This window comes from Lingula anatina, chromosome 2, assembly GCF_051362555.1.
Source record: "Lingula anatina isolate TDL-2025a chromosome 2, LinAna3.0, whole genome shotgun sequence".
In the NCBI taxonomy this organism is placed as follows: Eukaryota; Metazoa; Brachiopoda; class Lingulata; order Lingulida; family Lingulidae; genus Lingula; species Lingula anatina.
Window position 1 is genome coordinate 31,131,387 of NC_141768.1, and position 26,725 is coordinate 31,158,111.

At 35.3% G+C, this 26,725-nt stretch overlaps 1 protein-coding gene and 1 long non-coding RNA gene across 3 annotated transcripts in view; one reads left to right on the top strand and one right to left on the bottom strand.

Annotated features, from left to right (window-relative positions):
* LOC106162084 (uncharacterized) overlaps window positions 1-20,227 on the top strand; it is a 31,600-nt gene extending 11,373 nt beyond the window's left edge. For both annotated transcript variants that reach the window (XM_087003549.1, XM_087003547.1), the window contains 5 exons: window positions 711-805; window positions 9,185-9,317; window positions 9,645-9,827; window positions 16,585-16,667; window positions 20,115-20,227. In XM_087003549.1, the coding sequence (XP_086859675.1) occupies window positions 711-805; window positions 9,185-9,317; window positions 9,645-9,827; window positions 16,585-16,601 (428 nt within the window). In that variant the 3' untranslated portion in view covers window positions 16,602-16,667; window positions 20,115-20,227. The remainder of the gene's footprint in view (window positions 1-710; window positions 806-9,184; window positions 9,318-9,644; window positions 9,828-16,584; window positions 16,668-20,114) is intronic.
* LOC147763580 (uncharacterized) lies at window positions 9,827-26,447 on the bottom strand. Its single transcript, XR_015332728.1, has 3 exons — window positions 25,813-26,447; window positions 13,071-13,299; window positions 9,827-12,676 (listed from the first exon to the last, which is right to left on the bottom strand). It is a non-coding gene; the product is annotated as an uncharacterized LOC147763580 (long non-coding RNA).
* Window positions 26,448-26,725: the final 278 nt, after the last annotated feature.

The window sequence follows — 26,725 nt, forward strand, 5'->3', positions numbered from 1 at the left end:
GATTCAGAGCTTTTTAATGATATGCGACACAATCGGGACCGAAGTGTAGTAAATACGATCTTGTATGACTGAAATTGAACAATTCAGGCAAAGAAATGGGTCACAAACATGGTGTATGTTACAAAAAAGCACAATATTTATCACTTTCTGAGCTGTTCTGGATAAAATGCTTCTAGCACATGCTAAATTAATGTTTTATAAACCAGTTTCTACCAAAAATGCAAAATCACCAAAATTGACCCTGTGCGTGATTTTCACCTGTATTGAAAAAAGGCCAGCTGCCACTTATCCCTGATTTTGTCATGACGGGTCACATATGTCATGTATGTGTCTGGAATATTATCATTTTGTAAAAGTGTCACTTAGATCCCACTTAGTTTAATATACCTGTATGTTCAAAGTGAAAAGGGTAAATGTGAACTCATAGATGGAATGAGGGGAGTGCTGGTGAAAAATCTCTGTCAGTCCTTATAAATCTTTATATAAACAAATTTTCATTGTTACATTCTAATGCCAGTGCACTAGCTGTCTGTTGTGACACAGTATGTGTATGTATATATTCTAATTACTGTGTGTGTCTGTTTTGTAGCTGCAATGTATGTTTTTATCATAAAATTATAATATATTTTGATCATTGTGTTATATCTGTGTTGTAACTACTGTATGTGTCTGCATATATTCATTATTAATGATACATTTTCTGATTTCAGCCCAGATGAAGTTGTTTCTGGATTATCATCTCACTGAGGACAGCAAAATTCATCTGATCACCTTAGAGAACTACAACATGGCAGCTTCAGCACAGGTCAGTGCAACAATGATATTACTATACTGGTGATTCTCTTCAGTCCCCCTTTTGAACACCACCACTATATATATATATATATATATATATATATATATATATATATATATTATCTGGAATATTATCATTTTGTAAAAGGGTCACTTACACCCCATTTCCATAGATTTTTAGATCGATCTATCCCTGTGGGGAGTCTCACTAGATTACTGTCAGCTTGGCCGGCTTAAGCGTCTGTCCCGCCTACTAAAAGCTGTAAGGGGGTAATTTACTATGGTGCCCACTCGGTTGACTGCAATTTAGCGTGAACCCCCAGGGGGTTAGGTCGATCTAAATCTTAATCTTTAGATCGATCTAAATCTCTGGGAAAGCACCCTAAGATCCCACTTAGTTTAATATATATTCAAACTGAAAAGGGTTAATGTCGAAATTTAAGGGTGAAACGGCGTTGGACGGAGACTTTGCTGCCTTGGCGGAGGACTGCGCTCTCTAAGTGCTTTTCTAGTTAGGTCATGTAATAAATAAAAATGAAATAAGACCAGATGAGAAAAAGGACGTGTTAATGTCACCACCAATATTGGTATATCCAGATATGTTTTGCAAGTTAACATTAACAACGGAAGCACCTACTTCTGCTATATGTTATATTTTAGGTCAAAAGAATGACAATAATCATGATAGGGTTATTGTGTTTGGAGGGAGATCTTTAAACAATGTGGAAAAGAACTACACAATTCACGAGTTAGAATATTTATCAGTAATTGAAGGGATAAAGCAATTTCTTGGTTGCAAAAGGTTAAACATACATCTGGCAGGCTTATCAGATGGTCATTAAAATTACAAGGCCTAGATTTTGAAATAATTCACAAACCTATTAATAAGACGTTACAAGGAAGACAAAAAAAAAACGTAGAAATTAAAGATGAGGATGCTATAATCTATTAAGAGAAGAGTTTACGTATAAAATTTCAAATGACTAGAGATAACAGACACAATAAATAAAATGAAAAAGGTATGCCAAAAAAAAAAAAAAAGGAAAATGTATAATTTTGGGAATACCAGCCATGCAGCTTAACTGAACCCTAAATGATATCCGGATATCTGTTTTGCCTATCTATTCTATCTCTTATGTTTCTTCTCTTTTTCTTAGATGAGGATAAGTTGAGCAGCATGCATTGTAAACCAAGGGTATTGACCTTCAGAAGAATGGCTCTATGGTTTCTCGCGACCATTAGCGTTGTGACAGCTTCTACAACAAAGACGGAGCAGTGCATAAATTATGGTGTTGAGTTCATACCGTTCTCTGATGTATTGTTTAATGTAGGCAATTGGTCTCATTCCTTTGAGTTAAAATTAAATTGATGTAATACCAACAAGGTTGACGCTTTGTCCAGATGGACAGATTGGTGACAATAAGATAATTAATCCACTTTGTAAAATATGCATGGATAGATGATGCAATACGCACTTTATCGACATTAAAGAATCAAACAATACGTGACTTAAGATTCACCCTCAAGACAATATTATATATGATGCCACGAATTAAGTTGCGAAGTATTAAATCGAAAACCAGAAGTAAAAGATCATTGTTACCAACAGGGAATTTATTTAAAATGCTGTTTGGAGTTTCTAGTGAGTCAGATGTTATGAATTTAAGAAATTATGTTGACAGTTTAAAGAAGGAGACAGTTAATCTGTTTACTAAGCAAGAGCATCAAATGTCCTTGTTTATCACCACAGTAGACAGTAGAATATATGGAAAACATGAAATCTGCCATTGCAGAAAACCATCAAATTGCAAAGAAATTAAGTTTTGATTTGAACATTTATGCTAAAAATAGTGAATTAGCAGTGGTTATGTCAAGATTATTTGCACATAAGGAGATGGCGAATTTTCAATTATTATTTTAATTTCAAAATTTATTAATAGCATGCATTCAGCTGACAAAAGGACAATAGTCATCATTTTAGTTCCACCAGAAGAATTAGGTAGGGTGCTTACCAGAATTAAAGACAAGTTACGTAAGATGCCAATCCCAATGAAGCTTATTCACTCTAATCCGAGATCTTATTTCCATCATGCTCAATTCACATACGGTTTGTACAAACGTTCATTGTATATAACTCTTCAAATCCCCGTAGCATCTAATCCACATGTTTTGAAAGTGTATGAAGTAATTACATATCCAGTTCCGCTTAATCAATCCACAAATCACGCATCTCAAATCCTCTACCTTCCCAAATATTTTGCAATTACAAAAGATAGGCAACATTATGCTATTCCTGCGTAATTTACTTGGAGACATTGCAAAGGTAGCCATTTTAAACTTTGCGTTATAATATCCCACTAATGTCTGCAACTCAGCCAGACTGTACTCTTACACTGTTTTTTAGAGATTTCAGATGAAATTCATCTGCTTTGCAATTTTCGATTCATTCACAATGCAATCAAAACACAGATAAGAGATGTTTTGATGAGTCAGTTACTTTTAGTTAACATAACTGACATTACCCTGAAATGCCCTAAAACGTCAACCTCTTTAAGTGGCTGTCATTATTGTGTCATTCAAATTCCTTGCTTTTGCAGTTTGAACTTAGACGGTTTTTATCTCCCAACCCGAGTGGCAAGTTGTCAAAACAACACTGAGATAACAAAGCTACATCCTATTAATTTAGGTTTGTTGCAATACTTTTATTCACCAATGCAAGTTGCCAAAATCGGAAGCAACAATTTATTTAGTGAACTTTTAGGTTTGAAATTGAATGTTCTTCAGTTATTTCAACATAATTTTTCCCATTTCCTTGCAAAAGATTCAGTTGATCATTTGAGCTTACAAAAAATGGCTCAAGCAGCAAAAAGTCAGGAGCAAATCTATTCTATGGCAGATGCTATTCTAGCAGACGAAATATTTCATTCGGATGATTCTTCTCAAATACTGGTTTGGATTTCAATAGGGTTGTCAGGCTTATTGCTCGTGATAATAATTGGCCTAGGTATCAGGGTCAGGCAATTGGCATTAATAGTGGCTTTGCTGAAAAAAGCACGTGGAAATGATATAGTTCCTACTATGCCGTATTGGTTATTAGATAGCACAACAAAAACAAATGATAAGCTGAAGGAACTGGTTATCATGGATTCAATGAAATTTCCTATTTTAATAATGCAAATTGTAATTACCATTATCTTTTTGATTTTCCTTGTGGAACAAATCAAGAGAAATTTTTTTAAATCTAAGAGAAATACTCTGGCTTTAGAGATTTCCAACAATGAACAATGTATATCATTGCCTATCAGAAAGCTGTCACTATGTCCAAAGTACTGGGTTTTTCAAAGTCACCAATCATACTTTGATATTTTAAAGGTTGAAGGTACCTACAGTCCACACCTAACAATAGATTGGCATTGTCTGCAAATTACAAACATTATAACTAATGAAATCGTTATTTTGGAACGAGCTATCCCATTGTCCATGTTCACAGCTTTTAAACTCAAAAAATTACTCAAGAGTGTATAATATGCATTTTTGCGCATTAAACAAGCTAATGCACTTGTCTATATTCAGTTTGAACCATTTGATCACAATGCAGATTAATTTTGTATCCAAGTTGAATTTGACTTGACTTGCTACATGTCTATAATTAACAAAATGCATTGATCTTTGCGAGGGGACTTTTGGTGTAAGAGGGTGTGTGTACTATCACAGCATTTTAATGACTCTATGATTGAGTTTTTCTCATTATTACTTCAATGATTTAAGAAACTGATCTATGCACATGTATTATTATTATTGAGAGTGTGCCAGACACACAGAACTAACAGGTTACCTAAGTCCTGATTTTTTTTGTAATCATTATGTACTATTTTATGAATTATGATAACATGATTATTTATCTCTTACATATGACTTATTAATAATCATTATATTTTGTGTTAATCATGATCATTATTATTAGCATGATGTATTTTACTTACTTTACAATGTTATGAATAATAATGTTTTTTAAACAATTATGATTTTGTAAATATGTATCTTATGATTTTTTAAAAAAATTATTTGATTTTGCAGAATCTGGCGAACTTGTTCATCACATTTACATTGATGACAGAACTGTAACCTTGTCATTTAAGCTTTTTTAGAACTTACGTAAGCATTCTGTATGTATAAATGAATTATACTTCAAACAACAAAGAGAACCGAATTTTCAGATAAGTTTTCATCTGATTTGATAAATTGTGTATTTTGTGGAAGGTTTGATTACCTAGACGAGAAGTTGGACTTTATGAAGTTAATTAGTTGTGCTCATTATTTGAAGATTATATGGAATATGTGTTGCATCAAATACCATTAGAATTTGGTAATTGGAATTTTAAATACATTGAGCATTAATGCATGCAGCATAGATTTTTGTAATGGATCTCTTAATACATCGCGAAAGCATGATTAGTTTTGTTAATGTACGAATTGGATATTATTTAGTTTTTGCTTAAAAAAATGAAAAAAAGGAGTGTATGTTGTAAAGTTTACGAATTCGAGGACAAATTCTTTTGAAGAAGGGGTGTATGTTGTAAAGTGAATGACTTAGACTTTCGCTAATTACAGTTAACAATTAAAACAGAATCATATGTGTAAAGGGATAGGCAGTTATTGAGTGCAAGTTAAATTTCTTTAAGTGTCAACAAGTGTAGAGATTGTTCTCAAAGTATAAAAGGATGGAACATTTCAAAGTCACATATAGTTTGATTTGATTGGTTAATTTTTCAATAGATTTGCACATTTCTAACACGAGTAAAACACATGCAAACTCGAGATGGACAAGGTCCAAGCTTGAGTAATTCGAATAATATTTTAAATATTTAAACTTGTCTCTCTGAAATTACCTAATAAAGAAATATTGAATGGTGTTTTGTAACATGAGAATAGAAAATTCTTTGGAAAATAGAGTATAAGTACTGGTGAAATTGTGTGAAAAATTGAAACGGTGAATAAATGTTTGAAAGCTCCAGATTGTCGTTATTGTCACTATAATATTACTGCTGATGTAACGTGAGGAAGCAAATACAACTCAGATATTATCTTTCTTATTATTTATTTAACTACTGTCCAGTTGTTCTCCCCATTTACATTATGCGCAGTTGTATAAATATCATAAGAGCATGTCAATCAACTAAAGTTACTCTACTAAGCACTTCCCATTCTTATTCACTGCATGCTGTCACTAACTAAGGATGTATTCCCAGAGATTTAGATCGATCCAGAGATTAAGATTTAGATCGACCTAACTCCCAGGGGGTTCACGCTAAATTGCAGTCAGCCGAGCGCGCACCATAGTTAATTACCCCCTTACAGTTTTCAATAGGCAGGACAGACGCTTAAGCTGGCTAAGCTGACAGTAATCTAGTGAGACTCCCCACAGGGATAGATCAATCTAAAATCTATGGAAATGAGGTCTAACATTCTAATGAGGCTTTGCGTGGCCACTGCAGCATGATCCACATTGTGTGACGCTGGTTGTGAGATGATGAAGAATGATGAAGAATCTGCATGAGTGCTATACTCTGGTAGTTGACACACTCCAAGGACCGATATGGTGATATGAACAGTACTGCCCTCTCTATCCAACTCGTTAATGTATGGGCAGGGGATGGACAAGGCTCTCTCTCTCTCTCTCAGTCCATAGGCAGAACACTGTAGACCCATACCTGCGTGCAGAGTATTCATATGCCATACACTTTAATTAAGATATGCCCAAGTCTCATTCACCTGAACTTCTTTTTTTAGAGTCACTTACATGTAGGTTATCTGTACCGGGCAGGTGTGTTATACAGTATAATTTATGTGCAACGCGTATGTTTTAACATCAGACACTTTTCTACATTTTATTTTTTATTTAACACTAAAACAAGGCAGCAAAGCTTCCAAATGTACAGACAAAAAGCTGATAATAATAATAATGCACAAATACAGTCAATTCTGATGCAATAATACATTATGCTTAACTGCAAAGTCAACATCGAATTATAATTATACACAACGGGTAGAAAGGATGAAAGTAAAAGCATAAGGCTTAAAAGGTTTCTCGTCAGATCTTCGGAATGGCCTGAATGGAGCATATTCTTCAATAAACATGTCCAACTAACGATATCTTTATCCAAATTCACAGATTAAAAGCTCATTTTGTTAATTTTTGACTTTAAAAAACGTCCTTTTTGCTTAGCCTGTGAGTTAATGAGCTACGTGGTCACGTGGCCCGATGATGACAATCATGCCACGAGAGGAGAGAGAGACAAGCAACGTGTTTAGCTGTCAAACTGAGCTGCATTGTCCACCTGTAAGATGACTTTTCTGGCTTCTGATGAAAGTCCATACTCATTCAAATCTCTTACCCGAGGGGTGTTAATCCTCGTGAAGCTGTGTAAAGTCATTTCCCGTCTATTCATTTCTTTTACTAGCATTTAATTATGGTTATCCCAAGTTGTATAAAACACTGCATTCGAATGACTTGAGAGTACTGTTGATCATTCCATATGAGGTCCATGTTATTTGTGAAATTCAATTCATTTTATTAAACCGTTGCACCCTATGGCTCATCGGAATGAAATGCAATAAAAATATAAAGTCATAAAAACAACAACAATACAAAGTTCTACTAGTAGTAATGATATAAACTCATCAGACTGTCGTTAATCTTAGCTTCGTTGCACATTTTAAGTACTTTCATAGATTGTTTAATTGTGAAACATAGTTATAATGGATAACAATTTCATTAGCTTGAAACCACTTTAATTGCTTTGTTCAAGAAATTTTTGATGTATTTCTGCCTAATAGTTCTATAGCAAAAACATTTTTAAATTCTTAAAGGAATAAAATGAACTTCATCCTCAATGTCATCTAAAATACATAGTTTACAGGTTCTTAATTTTTGTCTGTTTACCTTCCAGTTTCTATAGCTAGATTATGCACTGGCATAACTACAGTAGGCATATGCACGGATGCACTGTGCTCACAGTTTTTTTTTTTTTTTTTTTTTTTTTTTTTTTTTTTTTTTTTTTTTGCTACCATGATATTATTTTATATAAATTTAGTGTATTTTTCACGGAATATAAAATCCTCTGCGAGTTTAAGTCACCTGTATGTACAAACCTTCTTTATCTGCATATAGTTAGATTGCCAGTATATAGTTTCCTATTCAAGTTCAATAATAACTATGGCCATATTCTGCCAGTTTTGGGGATATAAGGGAAGAAAACCTTGCTTCAGTTTATAGTGAAAGGTAGGTCAAAGGTCAAAATCAAGGTCACAGATTGCCAGTTTATGACTTCCTATTCAAGTTCAATAGTTACTATGGGCATATCTGTCAGTTTTGGAGATATTCTTGCAGTTGGATAGCCCACGTGACACCTATGTGTGCGCGCAGAAAAAAAAACGCATGGGGGCTAACTTCTTAGCAACCGTTATCAGTCTGTGTATAAGACGTGAAGCAAGAGATAAAGATGCCAAAAACTTGCTGTATAGTTGGCTGTTCTTCGTAAAGTTTTTTGTAATACCTAATGAGAAATTCAGAACGGAAAAATGGCTGGCAGCAATAAACAGGGCAAGGATAAATAGCAACGGCAGTGTTGACAGATCAAAACTATGGTCGCTGTGAGGAAGTTCCTCTTATGTCTGCTCTTTGCACTTTTTAACAGGTTAGATGGGTTTTGAATTCTTTTTAAAGTAGCATATCATATTAATACTACATCTGTGGTAATGGCACCTGCTGACATGGATAAATCAACGATTTTATCATTGTTCAACTTCAAATAATTCGAGACTGTCGTAAGATTGTGCAGAGTTTTATTTATTTTTGTTTTCTTTATGAAAATTTACAAATCTTGCCAAGCTGACACTAACAGCTGTTGAAAGCTGTTTCTGTCAGATCGACCAGCTTCCAGTTAATTATTGCAAAGAAAGGTGTTCAGGTGCGCACCTGTGTGGTAATGAATACTGCTACCGTACTGTCTAGTTATAGATCAGTTAAGCTGTTAGTGTAAGGTCAATCAGTTTCCTATGAATTAGGGCAAGGAAAGGTGTTTTAATTAATGTTCACCTGTGTGATAATGATCAGTGTGAAATAATTTTGGGTTGACACCTTGATGACACAATTACAGACCAGAGCTGTGCGTTAAATAAGTCTATATCTGGTTCTTTTAAATTTGGAGTTTTTTTATGTCAAATCAAAACAAAGCTGGTGCCAAACACTTGAAATCTTTAGGACAAGTACAAGTTTTGTCATAATGAAAAGGCCAAATAATGACGAAGTTCACAAATTTTAACTGTTATGAAAAATGCAAATAAAAGTACAAAAAAGTTAGTAACAATTCTTTTTGTTTTTCTTTAGGTCTCAGAGTCAATGATCCTATACACCCTGATTACGTGCCAAATGTATTTCCTATCACGTGCTCGGGTGATCCAAAAGGCAGAGATGAAAGTGGATCGATATGAAAGGATTGTAAATCGCTCACAAACCAATGGTGAGTGTCTTTGTCACGAATATTACTTTAACAAGTATCTAGTAAGCTGTCTGCTGAAAAAAATGGTCACAAAGTGTATGAAACACATCAGCATGTTCACATATTGCTCCCTAGAATTAGCATCCAAAGTTTCCTAGAAAATTTTGATTAAACCCATATTGTCAGTATTCTATTGAAAGATTATATTGAAAGAATGTGGAATGTTTCTTTTAGTGCTTAATTCTTTGTACATTTTGAAATTGATTTTTTTTTAAAAATATCACACAAATTGCTTTCATCAATTCTAATGTCTGCTTTCCAGTTTAAATCCTTATTCTTCCATTACAGTTCATGATCCTCCAGCAAAGAAGAGATTGATGATGTCTGATCCCACAAAATGTACCATCACACCTGAAACTGCAGACTCCCCCAGCCTAGTAGAATCCTCAGATGATGTTACTGGCCACCCTTACAGTGTAGAAGATCTGTCAACCTGTGAAAATCTTGCCAACAGTAGAGATGAAACTAGGTGTAAGTAATATTGAATTTAAACGAACAACTTCATAGTTCATTTGTTGCAGATGTTATGGTTTTGGCCCTAAACCAACAAACCTATCCTTAAACTCTTTGAACAGACTTATGCCAACACATGATCCAGATGAAGCTAGTGACTTCAAAATTCCATTTGCACTTCTGGGGAGTCTGGTTCCAGAACACGCCTGGGCTTCTTACTATGTGTTAAAGGACAATAGTCATATAAAAATCCATTTCTCGAATTTTGAAGATTCAGCACTCAATCTATACACTAGAGGTATGTTTTAATCGATCCCCGCCATTTAAAAATTATAAAAACAATCTATTAGTAGTAAAAAAGCGTTTTAGTAAACCTCACCTCAATATGCATAAATGAAGCAACAGATCTGGGTCACGTGGTACTGTGACGACAATCACGATAAAGGTCTATGAGACTCAACTGAGCTGCATGGTGCATACAGACGGAGAAGTTAAGGAAAGTTGTGTTGAACGGAGCTGAGGAATTTTCGTTATGCCTCGGTGTGTTGCCGTGGGATTCACCAAAATTTGCAGCTCTTGTTGACAATCTTTCTTTGTCTGTGACGGTCTTCCGTGACTTACTTACTAACTTCGGTGACAATAGTTGCGATGCTCTAGATCATGGTCACCTCAGGTGGTTTAGATCATATCAAGAGCTGGTAGTCTTTCAGATTAACTGTCATCAGTTGGCAAACTTACTGATTGCTGATGCATTTTAAATGCATTGTAGTTGACCAAAAGCTCGTTTACAACAAACCTGTTAATTATGCACCGCTGCAATTCCCAAGCCAGGTAATAACAGGTATGAAACTCGTCTTGGTGGGCTTTCGTATTTTTCAATATATCTCATTTATTTCATGGGCTTATTTTATTGGTATTTGTAAATGACGTTAAATATCAATACTTAAACAATTAAGTTCAAACACGGTCGCGAACATTAATAAAAGAAATTGCTCTCTTGAAGCTTCCGTGGAAGAAAACGTGTTCAGGAAAAACAGGAAAAAGAGCGTTAAAGAAAAAAATGGGAACTGCTGTAATAAAATGGTTCGTTATCCTAATTTGTTTATGCTTTGAGGATTTGTTTCTGAAGATTATTTCATCTGAAATATTAAATAATTTAAAAGATTGTTTATTTTATAACTTGAAACGCAAATTCTGCGTCAGTACGCAATTTTGTTTTTTGCAAATTTGTAAGCTTATAACACCGTGCTATAAAGATCTACTCAAGAAAAAAATTTGCTTGGGTAAAATTGAGTACGGAATGAACTGGAGACACTTGGCTTGTCATTAAGTTTACACAAAAATATGTCAGGTAACTTTATACTGTCTTTGAAAGAGTAAAGATTGAAAGATAATTTTAGACAAACTTTGATGGGGGAAATACCTACAAAGAGTAATGGGCTATTTCGTCAACATCTTGTTGAAAATTTTACACTGCAATTCTATTCAAATAAGCTAAGGAACTAATTGCCAAATTTATACTCTCATCACATAACAGGGGGGTAACCAGACCTGCAAAAATTGTACGCACATATTTAAAAAAATTACAAGCACATACAGCAAAATGTAGACTTACACAAAACATGAAGGACAGCGTAATCACAGCAAATGTACCTCATATAGTAGCTTAATTTCCATTAATAATAAAATCATCATTTAAGTCAAAAATATTCTCGCGATTTAATAACTATTTTAATTTACCCAGAACGGTATATTTATTTTAAAGGCGGTTAACTGAAATATAGTTTTATGATTTGTTTGTGAAAATTGCCCATGTCACCCTGTTAGTTTGGAGGTCTAAGCTGGATCAAGTCCGTGTTAAAATTCCTATGAAGTTGTGCAGGAAAAATTCTTCCTTTCTTTCTCTAGCTCCTCGATAGACCTGGTGTTCAGATTTTATCTAGTACCCCCAGGTCTACGGGAGCTGGGCTTTGTAACTAACGCACAGGTAGATTTTTACCTGAGATAACTGGAGTAAAGCTTAGATAGAGAGTGCGTTCGATACAAGCAAGACAAATTGAATGCCATTTAACCCTCTAATTAAGAGGTAAAGGAAGTTCCTGTTAGATGGATGATTAAGATAGGACTTGTAAAGGTAACGGGCATTGTTTACCTCAGTTTAATAAAAGTATGCAAGACGGAGTGTCAGCGGTTTAATAAAATAAATTGAATTTCACAAATAACATGGACCTCATATGCAATAATCAACATTTCCCTTTACTCATTGAAATGCAGTGTTTTATACAACTTGGGATAACCATAATGAAATGCTTGTTAAAGAAATGACTAGACGGGAAATGGTTTTACACAGCTTCACGAGGATTTAGACCCCTCGGGTAAGAGATTTGTATGAGTAAAAACTTTTATCAGAAGCCAGAGAAGTCATCTTACAGGTAGACAATGCAGCTCAGTTTGACAGCTAAGCACGCTCTGTTTTCCAGTGGCTCGATTGTCGTCATCGGACCACGTGACCACGTAGCTCATTAACTCCCAGGCCGAGCAAATAGGACGTTTTTTAAAGCCAAAAATTTACAAAATGAGCTTTTAATTTGTGTATTTGGATAAAGATATCGTTAGTTGGGCATGTTTTCTGAAGAATATGTTCCGTTGAAGCCATTCTGACGGTATGAAGCAAATCCTTTAACTTCTCTTTGGCCTGAGATGTATAAAACCTGATATCTGCAACCTTCGCTGGCTCTATATTTTCTACAAAGCAGTTGTTCCACTGACACGCTGTATCTGTACATGCTGTAGCTGTGATTTCAAGCCTGACTGCTGCCTCTATCTTAAACAGGAGAGCTCCAGCATGGTAACATGTCTACCCTAAGCTGAAAAGTACAAATGAAATTCATGAGAGATGCCAAAGCAGCCAATTACATACAATAATAGTATCTTACTCCAATGCAAGTTGATAATTAATATCTAGCTTTCTAGCATAATTCACTCAATTTCTATCTAAATATGTATAGCAGTCTTTATTGAACTTACAGTGTTTTTTTTCTCTCAATGCAGCAAGTCACACTTTACATTTAGGATGATCACAATCCTAATGATATTTTATTTGTACATTAAGAAATTTGTATTGAACCAATATAACCAATATACGTAAATGTATGAAATAAAGATCATTGGTACTAGTATATGACCAGCAATTGTCCAAAGATTGTCACTCCAGCAAGTACTGTGAAGACATGAATTATGAAAATTTAAGTAATGACTTACCCAGCCATGCAGTCACAGTGGGCTGTAATAACAGCTCCAGTGCTTTTCACAGCCACCCAGGGATGATGAGGAGTTTTTGTAACTCTGTATGATGGCCTTACATCAGCTTTAAATATGAAATTTCCACTCTTTGTCACAAGATGGTACACTGTCTGGACCCAACCAGATGTGAAAAAGGTGTGTGCTTCCAGAGAACGGTAGTTGACCATGGCTTCTAGTGAGTACAACCCTGAAAGAAATTCCAAAATTTGTCAGTTTTTAAGGACAGGTTATTTAATGCTGTTTTATGAAAAGACACACACTCACTAATATACAAGTGCACAGGTTATTTGCAATCTGCCTCTGTGTTGCAGATTAATCTTGATGCAACAAAAAATACGTCTACATGTAGTCACCAACAACAAAGGGACAGCCAATAAATTTAAAAGTACTAACTAACTATACAAGTGCCTAATATCACTGATCAGGCAAGAGGATTACTTACTTTATAAATACTACTTAGGAATGTATAATTTAATTAAGCACTGTTCTATCTTTCTCCTCATCAGTTCTTTCTTACGATAGGTTGAATTAAAATGTATAGACAGTATTATTAATGCTTCACACGTTTGTTCATTCATCTCACTAAAACGCAGGCATGTTAACAGTCTCATTATTCAACTAATAAGATACATAAAAGTGTTTGTTTGACATTTCTTGCATCTTTATAACATTGTTAGTTGATTAAGTAAAAAAGTTGGTAAACTTGTTATCGTGTATTGTGTAATAAAGTGTCAAAAATGGAAATAAACTCATATCATTGCAGATTGTCAGATTCAATCATCCACTATGTTCAGAATCTCAGAATGGAGGAAATTGGACATTTAACACTGTTCTATTGATATTTTTCCCATCTCATCAATTTTATTAGTTGATCTAATAAAAATGGCAGTAAAACGTTTATTTTGTTTTATGTTAAAAATGTGTTAAAAATGGAAATAAACCCATTGCAGAACAGTGCTGTCTTGTTTACATTTTGGCATTTTCAAGGTGTGACTTTGAAGTTCCATGTGCCTGAAGCCTTATGCTTGTTACACATTTTATATACATTGGTATTACCTGTTGAGCATAATTAAAATTTGATGTTGAATTTGCAGTTAAGCATAATGTACTTTTGCACCAGATTTGACAGTAGCCTATTTTGTGCATTGTTATTTCCTGCTTTTTGTCTGTACATTTGACAGCTTTGCTGCCTTGTTTTTAAAGAGCCTTTATGTCACGTCTCCATTGCAGTACAAAGCGAGATAGCGCCTAACGACCGATGTAGCCCCCACGTGCACGCGGTTGTTTGTTAGGGACTATTTCTGGTTGTGACGTCATTCTGAGGGATAGAAAAGTTGCAAAGTTCAGTTCATGGTGAAAAGTAGATCAAAGGTCAATTTGAAGGTTACAGTAAGATTGCCAGTATATATCTTTCTATTCAAGTTCAGTACGTAGTAACTATGAAAGTATCCCTGCCAGTTTTGGAGATATAAGGGATAGAAAAGTTGCAAAGTTCAGTTCAAGGTGAAAAGGAGGCCGAAGGTCAATTTTAAGGTCACAGTTAGAATGCCAGTATATGACTTCCTATTTTAGGTCAATATTAACTTTGGTTGTATCTCTGCCAGTTTTGGAGATATAAATAAAGACAAAATGCTGCAAAGTTCAGTTCGTGTTTAAAAGTAAAAGGTCAATTTCAAGGTCACATTTAGATTTCCAGTATATGACTTCCAATTCAACTTCAATAGTAACTATCCCAGTGGGCAAAATATGTTGTTTTAACATTGAAACAATGTTGAACCATAACGTTGATAAGACGTTGGATAAACATATTGGATTTGAAAGTTGACTCAACCTCAGATAACAATTAACGTTGTATATCAACGTCAGATAACAACATTGTATCAACCCCAGTTGTTAGACAACATTCTTGCATGAAAAGACATTGAAATGACATGAGGGTAGGGTATAAAAGTATGGCCTTTAAGTTAAAATTTGACCTGTTCCTTCAGTGTTATATTTTCAGTTCTGAGTGTCGCTTCAATTAAATAACTCCTGTCATACACTGGATTTCAGTCTCCTGATGTTCAGATCCTGTCTCCTCAGCCGGTCACAAAGATGTAGGAATATTTTTTGCTGCTTCTACCTTGTGTGTCATCTAGCTGCCTTTTGTACCTGTCATCAAAAACTTCGTTTTTTATATATATATATATATATATATATATATATATATATATATATATATATATATATATATATATATATAATTTACTTGCACCCAATCAGTGTGGCTTGGTGGGAAAATGCCTGATCAATTTCCTAAATGTAAATTAATAGAAGATAATAATAGTGATTTTTATTCATATTGTAACTTACAACATTACAGTTGAAAGGAGCAGAATTTAACATTTTTACAGAGGAAAGTGCAAATTCATTTCATGAGGTTGTATGTCAATTACATCTGAGGTAGAATTTACTTGCAAAATAAAATTACTCTTAACACAACACCAAATCGAAAATTAATCAACTAACTTCCAAATACACTTCATACAGGTAATTGATTTAATTGGCCCAGCTCAGCTGTGTACAGTACAAATGTAGCCTTGACACTAATTGACAATAATGCTAACCAGGTATTAAAGAGGCAGGTGACAGCCAATAAAATCCGGAGAGCACTGTAATTGATAACAAATTACACCCAAGGCAATAGGTGAGTCTTCATTATAAAAGTCGAAACCCTGCCTGGGTATTTTCACACGTTTTAACAAATTAACACACTCTCCACCCAAACTTTTTGGGCACTACTTTAAATATATATGCAGTGTACATGCGCCCCAAACGTACACACCTAGGTCTTTGGTTTTCTACTGTTTTTTCTTTTATGGTAAAATCTGCACAGCTGGGTCTTCATTCTTTGCTGTAAAATAAATAAGTTTTATCCTTTACTTGTCCGATGAGTCTTGATTCAAAGCCAACTTGCCGTCTCTCCTCCCTTTAGGGTTTTTGTTCCTTCACCATGGATTGTTACCACTGCAGGCAGTCTGTGAACACTTGTAAAGTTATAGTTATCTTCTCTCGATCAAATACCCTGCAGTGATTCATCATTTTGCTCGGTTAAATATCAAAGAAAATACAGAAAACGAAATCTTAACTACAGACATGGCTTGTTCATGCGCAGCAGACGATTCCAGTTTCCCTCCAGTATGGCTGCTGTTTGTTTTGATGACACAGGCTCTAATGGGTCAATACTTCCCTTTTAGCCAACAAAGAAACAAGGATACAGAATGCAATCACTGTTTAGTCTCTTCATTTCTTATAAGACTGTGATCAGTTGCTCATCAAAATGTTTCTACAAATGCAGTTGAATCTCAAGAAAAACATACGTTTCATTTAATTTTTGGTTTGTGGTTTATTAAATATTATCTATATAATTTTATCTGTCTCTTACTGTGTTACTTGAACAAATGGATATTTGTTGAATAATTGTTTAATTCAGGTGATCCTAAAGAGTAGACAACATACGGAACCTGGCATGACAAGACTGGAACGGACAGACTTTGCTGTGAATATCTATAGTTGGTAGGTCATTGAAACACTCTCAAAGTGTACTAAAAAGTCAAGTACCTTTAATTTGTGATAAAGAAGTTACTAGAGAGTTTTTTCAGCCCACAAGAACTGTCAGCAACAGTTTCTTTTGTGAAGGATTCTCTAGTTGAAAGAGCTGTGCACAGTAAGACCCCATTCCCAGAGATTAGATTGATCCAAACTAGATCGACCTAACTCCCTGGGGGTTCACGCTAAATAGATGTCAGCCGAGTGGGCACGAAAGTTAATTACCCCCTTACAGCTTGTAGTAGGCGGGTCGGACATTAAAGCTGGATTATCTGACAGTAATCGAGTGAGACTCGATCCCCACTGGGATAGATCAATCTAAATGTCTGGGAATATGCCCTAAGTTTCAAAAGAGAACAAAACTAACTGCAAGGTGATTATATCAGTTATGAATAAGTGAATACCCAGATAGCAAGCATACGTTGGGCCAACGTTGGCCCAACGTTGCCTTGGTTGACCGTGCAACGTTGGCCCAACGTTGGGTTTCCATCTAAGTGCTCACTTTGGCCAACGGTTGGCTGAACGTCTTTTTAATGCCAACGCATTGCCAACGTATTCCCAACCAAACTGCGTTGGCCCTACATTGGGCCAACTAATAACCAACATTGGTTCAACAATTACCCAACCTGTAACCAACAGTGTATTTACGTTGGTTCTACTAATAGCCAACGTCAGTCCAACAATTACCCAACCAAACTGCGTTGGCCCTACATTGGGCAAACTAATCACCAACATTGGTCCAACAATTTCCCAACCTGTAATCAACAGTGCATTTACATTGGTTCTACTAAAAAACCAACATCAGTCCAACAATAACCCAACAAATAATACAAAAAGACAACAAAGAAAATTTTTATAAAATGTTATAATATTGTATTTAAACATTAATAAGTGTGTCTTATATCAATTGTTACATGATTCACATCAAGAAAAAATATCAACAGTCCTATGACTTTTCACTTATTCCTGGAGTCAAGGCATTTTTCTACCAGTAAAGTCTTTTTTTGCCTCATTTCAATTTTTAAAAATATTTTCATTAAATTAAATTTTAAACCAGAAACCCCTGTTAATGTCAGGTAAGATGCTTTTCATAAGTTACATGTCAAGTCTATAAAATCACAGTCTCTTCCTTCAGGCAAAATCTCAGACATTGTCTCTTTAAAAATCAAGTCAGTGGTCATATGAGTTCAATCTTTGTGTTTTTTCTCTCTTTCCTGTTCTGCACCTGGGTGATCTTTGGCAAAGCACAATTAGTTGGATGTATCCTCAATATATTTGTCTAACCAGTCACAGAAGAGTGTGCTGCACCTACAAATTTAAATATTAAAAACACTTGAAATATAATGCTAGAATTGGTATGGTACATAACATGACTGTACCTCTTCCCCCATCACTGTTTTCATATACAAACTAGTACTAGTAGGTGTGTATTATATGATAATGTCCCCACCTTTTCTAAGTTAGGCAACAGCCAATATCTTAACTATAAATGTGTGTGTCTTGTGTGCAGTAATTTATGGTGATTTATTTAAATTAGTTCTTACGTGTACACTGACAATGAATTCAGTTTTTAGACAACTGTAATGTACCACTAAATTCCACATCATTTAATCATTCCAACAACTCTATCACATAATTTACTGGCCAGCATTCTACAGACACATAAGAACAATGGCTTCCAAGGACTTTTAAGGCTCTAATTCAAATCATTTTCAATGATTTTTAACTAATGAGGGCAAGTTATACATGAATACAGTTATTTTAAAGTGTACATACCAAAGGAAAAAGGACTCATTTCATTTGAACTTTGTCTTTGTAACACATTGATGATGAAAAGTTGAAAATAAAAGTACAAGTAATGATGTATTAAAACGTTAGGTATACCCCAATCTGTGAATCATTGTCTGTATTCATGTCAATAAACTACAAAGTTTTAAATAATATTTTTACAAAGACAAAATGCTGAAATGCAAACCTTTTTCAAGCCTAATAGCATTTTCAAGTACTTTTCAAAGTTACATTTAAACTAGTCCAAAGTGCTGGACTAAATTTGAACATTTTTCACGGCTGTATGGATCCTGGTGCATCAGTAAATAATGGGAAAATACACAATTAAAAAGTCACTTACCAGTACATGCTCACTTCTTATCCTGTCTCTTTATCTCTTCATTTTCTAATTTCCAAAAAGATGTCTTCTTTTTATATCCAGAAATCAATGCTTTCAGTCGTAATTCTTGCCTCTTCCTTAGAACATTTCTGACCTTCTGGCTTAGATTTTTGAATTGGCTCAACTGACCGCGCGCGCTTAAGACTGTGCTATGTATAGTTATTTGACCTGTTTGAGCAGGCAGTAGGCAAACTGTTTATATCAAACTGACATTTAAGATAAACACCTGGCTTGTAATGAATCTGGTCCATTGAAAGTTACCGGTTTACTTAAATCAAAAGTCAATTGATGCTAACTATAAAGTTTAAAATTTATATATTGTACAATTGTACATTATAATAAGATTTCAATCATTTGTCTGATTTCAATAACAATAATAATAATAGCAATAATAAAAAATGTTTCACAGCATTATTTAAAAATATAAATCTGTTCACTCAGTTGTTTTTTTATAGGTGAAGTCTATGTACTACATATGAGAGTATATAGCTTGGAAGACAAATAAAAGCAGAAAACTGTTTTTTAACCCAAGGAATTTGACAAACTCTTCATAAAAAAAAAAAAAAATTAATCCTAAAAACTATATGTTACTGATCAATAGATAAGCACATGTGATTCTCAGTTGTGAACAGAAACATTTTTATTATAACAGAAACATTATTCATTTCTATTGAGTTAATTGTTTTAACAACTCAATAGAAATGAATAATGTTTCTGTACTAATTAAAATTGGATACGTTGGCCCAACGTTAGGCCAACGTATGCAATAAATATACACACGTTGGCCCAACGTTGGGCCAACGTGAGCATATTGCAGTTTTGTTGTGCATATTATGATGTGGTTGGGCCAACGTTGGGCCAACGTATTACTACCAACGCCAACTATGTGCCAACAAACCAACGATTCCCCTACGTTGGCCCAACGTATGCTTGCTATCTGGGTAAGTGAATGCAGCTATAAGCCTTCAGATTTCAACATCATGGGGATGTGTGAGGAATGTATATAAAGTATTTTTTAAAGCAGTTTTAGCACTGTTTTTTCTTAAATATCCAAGACATTTTTTCTGCCTACCTTTCTACCTTTTTTTATATGAACAATATAAACACTTGAACTTGATTTTAGGACTTATCAAACAGTTATATGTATATTGACATGATGTTTTTTGTGGATGTTTAAGTTTTGGATGTTTAGCATTGTGCACAGTGTGGTGAATTTGTAGGACTTTACGGTATACTCTTTTTTTTAGATAGACGGAGCAGGACAGGATGAGTAAAGAAGAGAAATGTGGACATGGCTTGGATTTTACTGATTTTGTTCAATTTTTTAATTTGATTAATAAAGCACAATATATGACTGTAATTTCTTGTTTGTTGTTGATAAACAGATTTAACAATATTTCTGTTCAGTGATAGTACAGCTTCTAAAGGATAATTTTAACTTTTTTAATGTGCTTAATAAAATTTTAAGATGCTGGCACATGTCTTCAAATGTAACTCAAAACCTGCCTTTGTAGAATTAATATAAACTGACTGAAAAACAAGTGAGTAAAATTTAAATTGTGTTATAAAATATTTAAATTAGTGTGCAGGAAGCATACAAGAAGGTATGCAAAAAGTACACAGCAGGTGTGCAAGAAGTACGCAGGAGGTGTGCAAAAAGTATGCAGAAGGTGTGCAAGAAGTACATAGGAGGTGTGCAAGAAGTGAGCAGGAGGTGTGCAAATAGTATGCAGAAGGTGTGCAAGAAATATGCAGAAGGTGTACAAGAATTAAGTGTGCTGGTTGTGGTGTTGGGGGTGTGCAGGAAGTGTACAGGAGATGTGCAAGGAGTGTGCAGAAGGTGCATATTTTACCATGAAAATGAGGCGTGCTGCGCATGCGCAGAAACCCTTACTGTGAATGTGCTGCGCATACACTAAGGGCGCATTCCCATAGATTTTAGATCGATCTATCCCCTTGGGGAGTCTCACTAGATTACTGTCAGATAATCCAGATTAAATGTCCCTCCCGCCTACTACAAGCTGTAAGGGGGTAATTAACTTCCGTGCGCAGTCGGCTGACTGCAATTTAGCGTGAACCCCCAGGGTGTTAGGTCGATCTAAATCTCTGGTAATGCCCTGTTAAACAGTGTGCGGGAAGCTTAAAATTTTGCTAAGGGAAGTGTATGAAATAATTAATGTTGTCATCTTTTTGTGTAATTGTATTTATCAGCACCTTTGCAATTTGAATGGGAATTACTATTTGATATGTCACCATTTAGGGTCTGGGGGAGCCAGATAGCAACCATGTTTCACTGGCTCCTTACTGGGTTATATTACAAATTAAAGTAACTGATTGCAAATTAAGATATGGGCAGATATTGAATGACCATGAAATCTTGTTTTAAAAATTCACCTATGTGGCGTCATTGGCATATCAGTAACTACAGAAATTGAACCTCTTTACCAAGTACTAACTGATAAAGAGGGGTCAAAATGAAGGCCAGTATAATGAATGTATAAGTGATTGGGTGTTGCAATTTAATTATCCAATTGTATCATATTAAGTTGCTCTTTCCAGACTGATGGAAACAGAAAATTTAGGTCTAACATTTGCCTAATTAGTTTTTGTTTATTTTCATTATTCACAGTTTGGCATATTTAAGTTGTGATTTAATTTGCATTTACATGGGCCTCTAGTCCTGTGCTGATGTAACTACATTTTCTAATATCCACAACACATTTACTTAATTTCATTTATTAGAAACAGGTTATCATGTTGTTGTTAAACATTGGGTAACAATACAATCTGAATGATGATGATGATGAAATAAACATTGATACATTGTACTGTTATGGTTCCTAATGATGAATATTGCAGCTTTCAGTAACTAGGGTTACAGACAAATACTATCGGTCAAGCTTCTAGTGACCCCAACCCTCTGCCAGCAGTTGTCCATTAAAAAGCACTAGCTCTCACTAGTGTAGTGTAAACAAGCTTGACAGCAGTGATCCTTTTGATCACTTCCCAGCAGACACACATTGTATATATTTCAGCACACTTAGAAATAAAGTTAGTTGTTGTAGTTAAGTTTTTCTTGGAGTTGTTCTATGCGATTCTCCTCTCACACTGGTGTTATAATTAACATCTATATTGAAGAACACAGAAACTATTTCATGGTGTCAGAAGTACGTGACTGTGTTTAATAACAATACAGTGAGCCAACGCTGATAACCAGTTGATTAGAAGACTTTCCACATGGAGCTGGGAGCTTTACTAGTACCTGCCATGAACTGGCATGCTACCGATGCAGTTCAGGAGTACAAGAAGTTCAAACAGATATGCGAGTTATAATTTGACGATCCACTAAAGAACAAATCTAAGTCTGAAAAGATTGCGTACCTCCAGATATAGGCTGGAGAGACTGGATGAGACCTAGTAAGCACATGGAACTTGACTGCCATGGGGATGAATCTAAGGAATTAAAAACCTACTTTGACAAATTTGAAGAATTTGTTAAGCCTAAAAGCAATTTTAGACTAGCCAGATTTAATCTGTGGACCCTTACGCAAGGTAATGGGGAAACTGTAGATCAATTCTTTAAGTGAATTTGTTCTCTGGTCAGCGAGTGCAAGTTTACCTAACCAGATGAACAAATACTTGACACGATCATTTTTGGATGCAAATCAGCCCGCACACAGTCCAAATTACTGGAATTGGGTGAAACTCTGTCATTGGACAAGGCGATCGACATTGCAAGAACTCAGGAAGCAACCTCGCAGCAACTCACAGACATCAGTCCACACGCCCAGGTCCATGCAGTCAAGCACAACAAACCATTTCGCCCTAAACCTACATTTAAAGGGACACATAAGAAGAGAGAAACTTCTACCATGGCCTCAAAGTGCCACCCCACAATGGATAATCAGTGCAATAGCTGTGGAACAAAACATGATAGTAGTAAAAGAAAGCACAGGCCCAGCATACGGGTCCACATGCTTTGCCTGTGGGAAACTTAACCACTGGAGGAAGTGCTGCCGCTCCGAGCACAAGCAGTCCACAATTCATCGTGGAAACAGGCCACACAGACACATCGTCACCCTCAAGCAGCAAATGCATAGAGTGCATGCCTGCCGCGAAGACGACTGTGAGCCACAAGAGAGCAATGAGCTATATTTAAGCCCAATAAACATGGGCAGCATTGAAAGCAAGTGTGCTTTCATTAACCTGAAAATCAGCTCTGAGCAAAATAGTATGACTTTTCCGTGAAAAGTTGATACTGGCGCGCAGCTCAGCGTCATTGCGCCGTTTCTCAGCAAAGCAAACGCGGAATTACAAGCTGCATGAAATTAATATTTCTGCAGTGTTTTAAGTTTTTTGAGTGTTTAAGCATGTCTGCTGACATACTGTTAATACAGTGATCAGTGGTTAAACACCCATTTATGCAATTTATCGCAATAAATGCACGAATTCGTGCTAGCTACTGTACTCGTGTGTTGGGAGTAGCGTTTACAGGCTGTTACAGGCACTGTTCTGTGGCTGCATCTGCGCACATTGTTACTGCGCTTCAATTAATATGCGCAAAAGTGTACTGCGCAGTAAAAGTATATTAAGCGTGGTAAAAGTTTTATACAGTGACACCGACAAACATGGCGGATAAAAATTCCGAATGTAATAATCAGCCCGAAAATTCGGGTTCAAAAAGTAGTAAGGTTATCGTTAGAGAGTCAAAACCAAAACAAAAAAACTGACAAGGAACTTATCAGAGACGTTTGTTCACCGGACTCCCCCATTACTGATTGGTTATTTGGCGATGATTTTGCCGGGGTTGTGAAAGGTATCAATGAAACCAACAAGGTAGCCACAAAAGTGGGAAACCGTAAAGATTACCATGGGCGTAATCGCGCAGCATATAGGCCAAGAGGTTTTCAAAAGTACACACCTTCAAAAAACGGCTACAGAAATTTCAAGAAATCAAGGCCAAATCACGCAGGCAAATCCAAGCGGGATTAGAGAGAAAAAATGAAGCACCTAAAGAGGTCACTATTAATTGGTCATTATATATTGATGCTTTAAAAGATAAATTGGCCACTGAGATAGCAAATTTTACTGCAGCTAGTTTACAAAAGTGCAGAAAGTTTTGGCCAAATCTTACATCAGATAAGTATATACTGAATACTGTTTCATATGGTATCAGTGTTGAAATAGACGAATCAACAGAACAATCAAGAATTCCTCAGACTTATGCTTTCAATAAAGCAGAATCTGATATAATTCGTACTGAAATCCATCAACTTTTAGAGAAAAAAGTGATACAAAAGGTCAAACATTGTGCAGGTGAATTTATTTCCAATATTTTCTTAAGAGAGAAAAAAGATGGAAAGTTCAGATTGATTTTAAATCTGAGGAAACTTAATGCTTCTGTTGTATATCATCACTTTAAGATGACTAGTTTGCAGTCAGCCATTAATCTTATGACACCTCAGTGTTTTATGTCAACCATTGATTGGAAAGATGCTTATTATTGTATAACACGTATATATATAACACATATCTTTATTCCTCAGACTGGTGTACACAGCTCAAGCCCAGTTCTTATTTTGCTTGAGTTTGGGATACAAGGTATACTTTTATATAGAAATACTACCATCACCACTGTCTCCATATGATAGGCTTTGGACTATACACCACATACATGTATAAACCCAGTACAGCTACACATAGGGAGAAAGTTTATATAATTTTATGCATGTAGTTCTAAATCTAGTTCCATGAATTTTGATTTCCCCCCATCGCAAACCAAACACGAAAGGGAAGACACCTCTGGCCACCTGTGCCAGGTCACTATTGTCCACCCACCTCGTTGGAATCTTATTTTTATCTCCCCAGATCTAGCTACCTATAACCTATATGAAAATGTATGCCAGAAAAGGCATGGGGGGGGGGGGATTAGTAAAAGAAAGGTTCTGGTTATGATACACCTTTAGGGCTCGTTTAAATTCGTGCCCCGAATTTAATGTAAGATAAAAATGCATTAAAACCATGACCATAATTTGCCAATATGCCTTATAATAATTACTGGTCAAGAAAACACCTGTCAAGTTACTCTATAAACTCAGTCATTCTGTTAATTTTTTTAATTACAGGTTATTTAAAACACTTCTCATTATTATTCAAAAATTAAGTTTAATCTTGAGATACACACATGTAAGCATACTTGAACCATAAGATAACCTTACATGTAAGATAAGTGAAGCGTCATAATGTGAGTTACAATATATATAATTACAAATAAGTTATTCTACTTTTATAGGTTCTATTTCATTTATCATTATTACTTTAATACATCCTCTAGTTCTAAATGGAAGCTTATAAAAATTGTAACAAACACATTAAATACCAAATCTTGTATTTCAATCAAAATGATAAAACGTGTACATGCATATAGTTACCTGTAATAATAATATCAAACTGGGTATTAATATAATTCTACCACAAATATCTGCGTATAGTGTTCCTTGTCTTAAAACAAATTCACACACACACACACACTCAAAAGCAAACTCAAACTTTCCGCAAGTAGACACTGCTAGTCATTGTTTTGCACATAATTTATCTTTTTGCATATTTGACCTGGGTCATTATCCCCTCTTTGCGTAATATGGCAGCTTGACTACAAAATTTTCCCACATATATCTACTTTAGATACATAAGCCTGTTGTGATGGAGAATTATTAAATGTGCGTCAAAGGGTGTTTTTATTATCTTGTGAAGCTTTATGTACTGCCAGAAAGAGATTTCAATAGTTGTTGGTAGTTTAAGTAACAAATTAGGATTAGCATGATTTTGTGTGACAGTTACATCTCCCCACTCAATGGTAACTTTGGGCCACAATGACTTAATAATGATCAAATTCCGTACTACAAGTCTACCTTCCATGCTGATTTCTTTTGGACATGATTTTACCTTGGATAGAGGGAGCAGGAGACTCCCCTTGGTACTTGAAACTTCTTGAAACTACTGTTCTACAGTAACTGCTGCCGTAGCCTGTTGTTCTTCCTCCCTTGTAGGAGTTTGTAGTACTACTCCTTGGGCCTGAGGTGCAGTCTCCTGCATCAATGGTGTTCCTGTGCTTCCTGTCTCTCTCCCTGTACTTTCTGCTGCTGCTCTATTTCTCGGGGATACTCTTTTCATCATTTTTTTTTTTTTTTTTTTTTTTGCTGCCCTTGTGGTTCTCCGCCAATATAACAGGTATATATATATAATACGTATCTTTATTCCTCAGACTGGTGTACACAGCTCAAGCCCAGTTCTTATTTTGCTTGAGTTTGGGATACAAGGTATACTTTTATATAGAAATACTACCACCACCACTGTCTCCATAGGATAGGCTTTGGACTATACACCACATATAAACCCAGTACAGCTACACATAGGGAGAAAGTTTATGTAATTTTATGCATGTAGTTCTAAATCTAGTTCCATGAATTTTGATATCCCCCCATCGCAAACCAAACACGAAAGGGAAGACACCTCTGGCCACCTGTGCCAGCTGGTCACTATTGCCCACCCACCTCGTTGGAATCTTATTTTTATCTCCCCAGATCTACATGTAGCTACCTATAACCTATATGAAAATGTATGCCAGAAAAGGCATGGGGGGGGGGGGGGGGAGATTGGTAAAAGAAAGGTTCTGGTTATGATAATTGTCTGGCAGTTTGTGATGAACACAAAAAACTGTTAAGATTTCAATTTGATGGAAACTTGTATGAATATCAGGTTTTACCAAATGGCTTGGCGAGTGGACCACGTGTTTTTACTAAAGTTACTAAACCAATTTTTTCCTATTTGAGAAAATTAGATAACATGAATTGTCCAT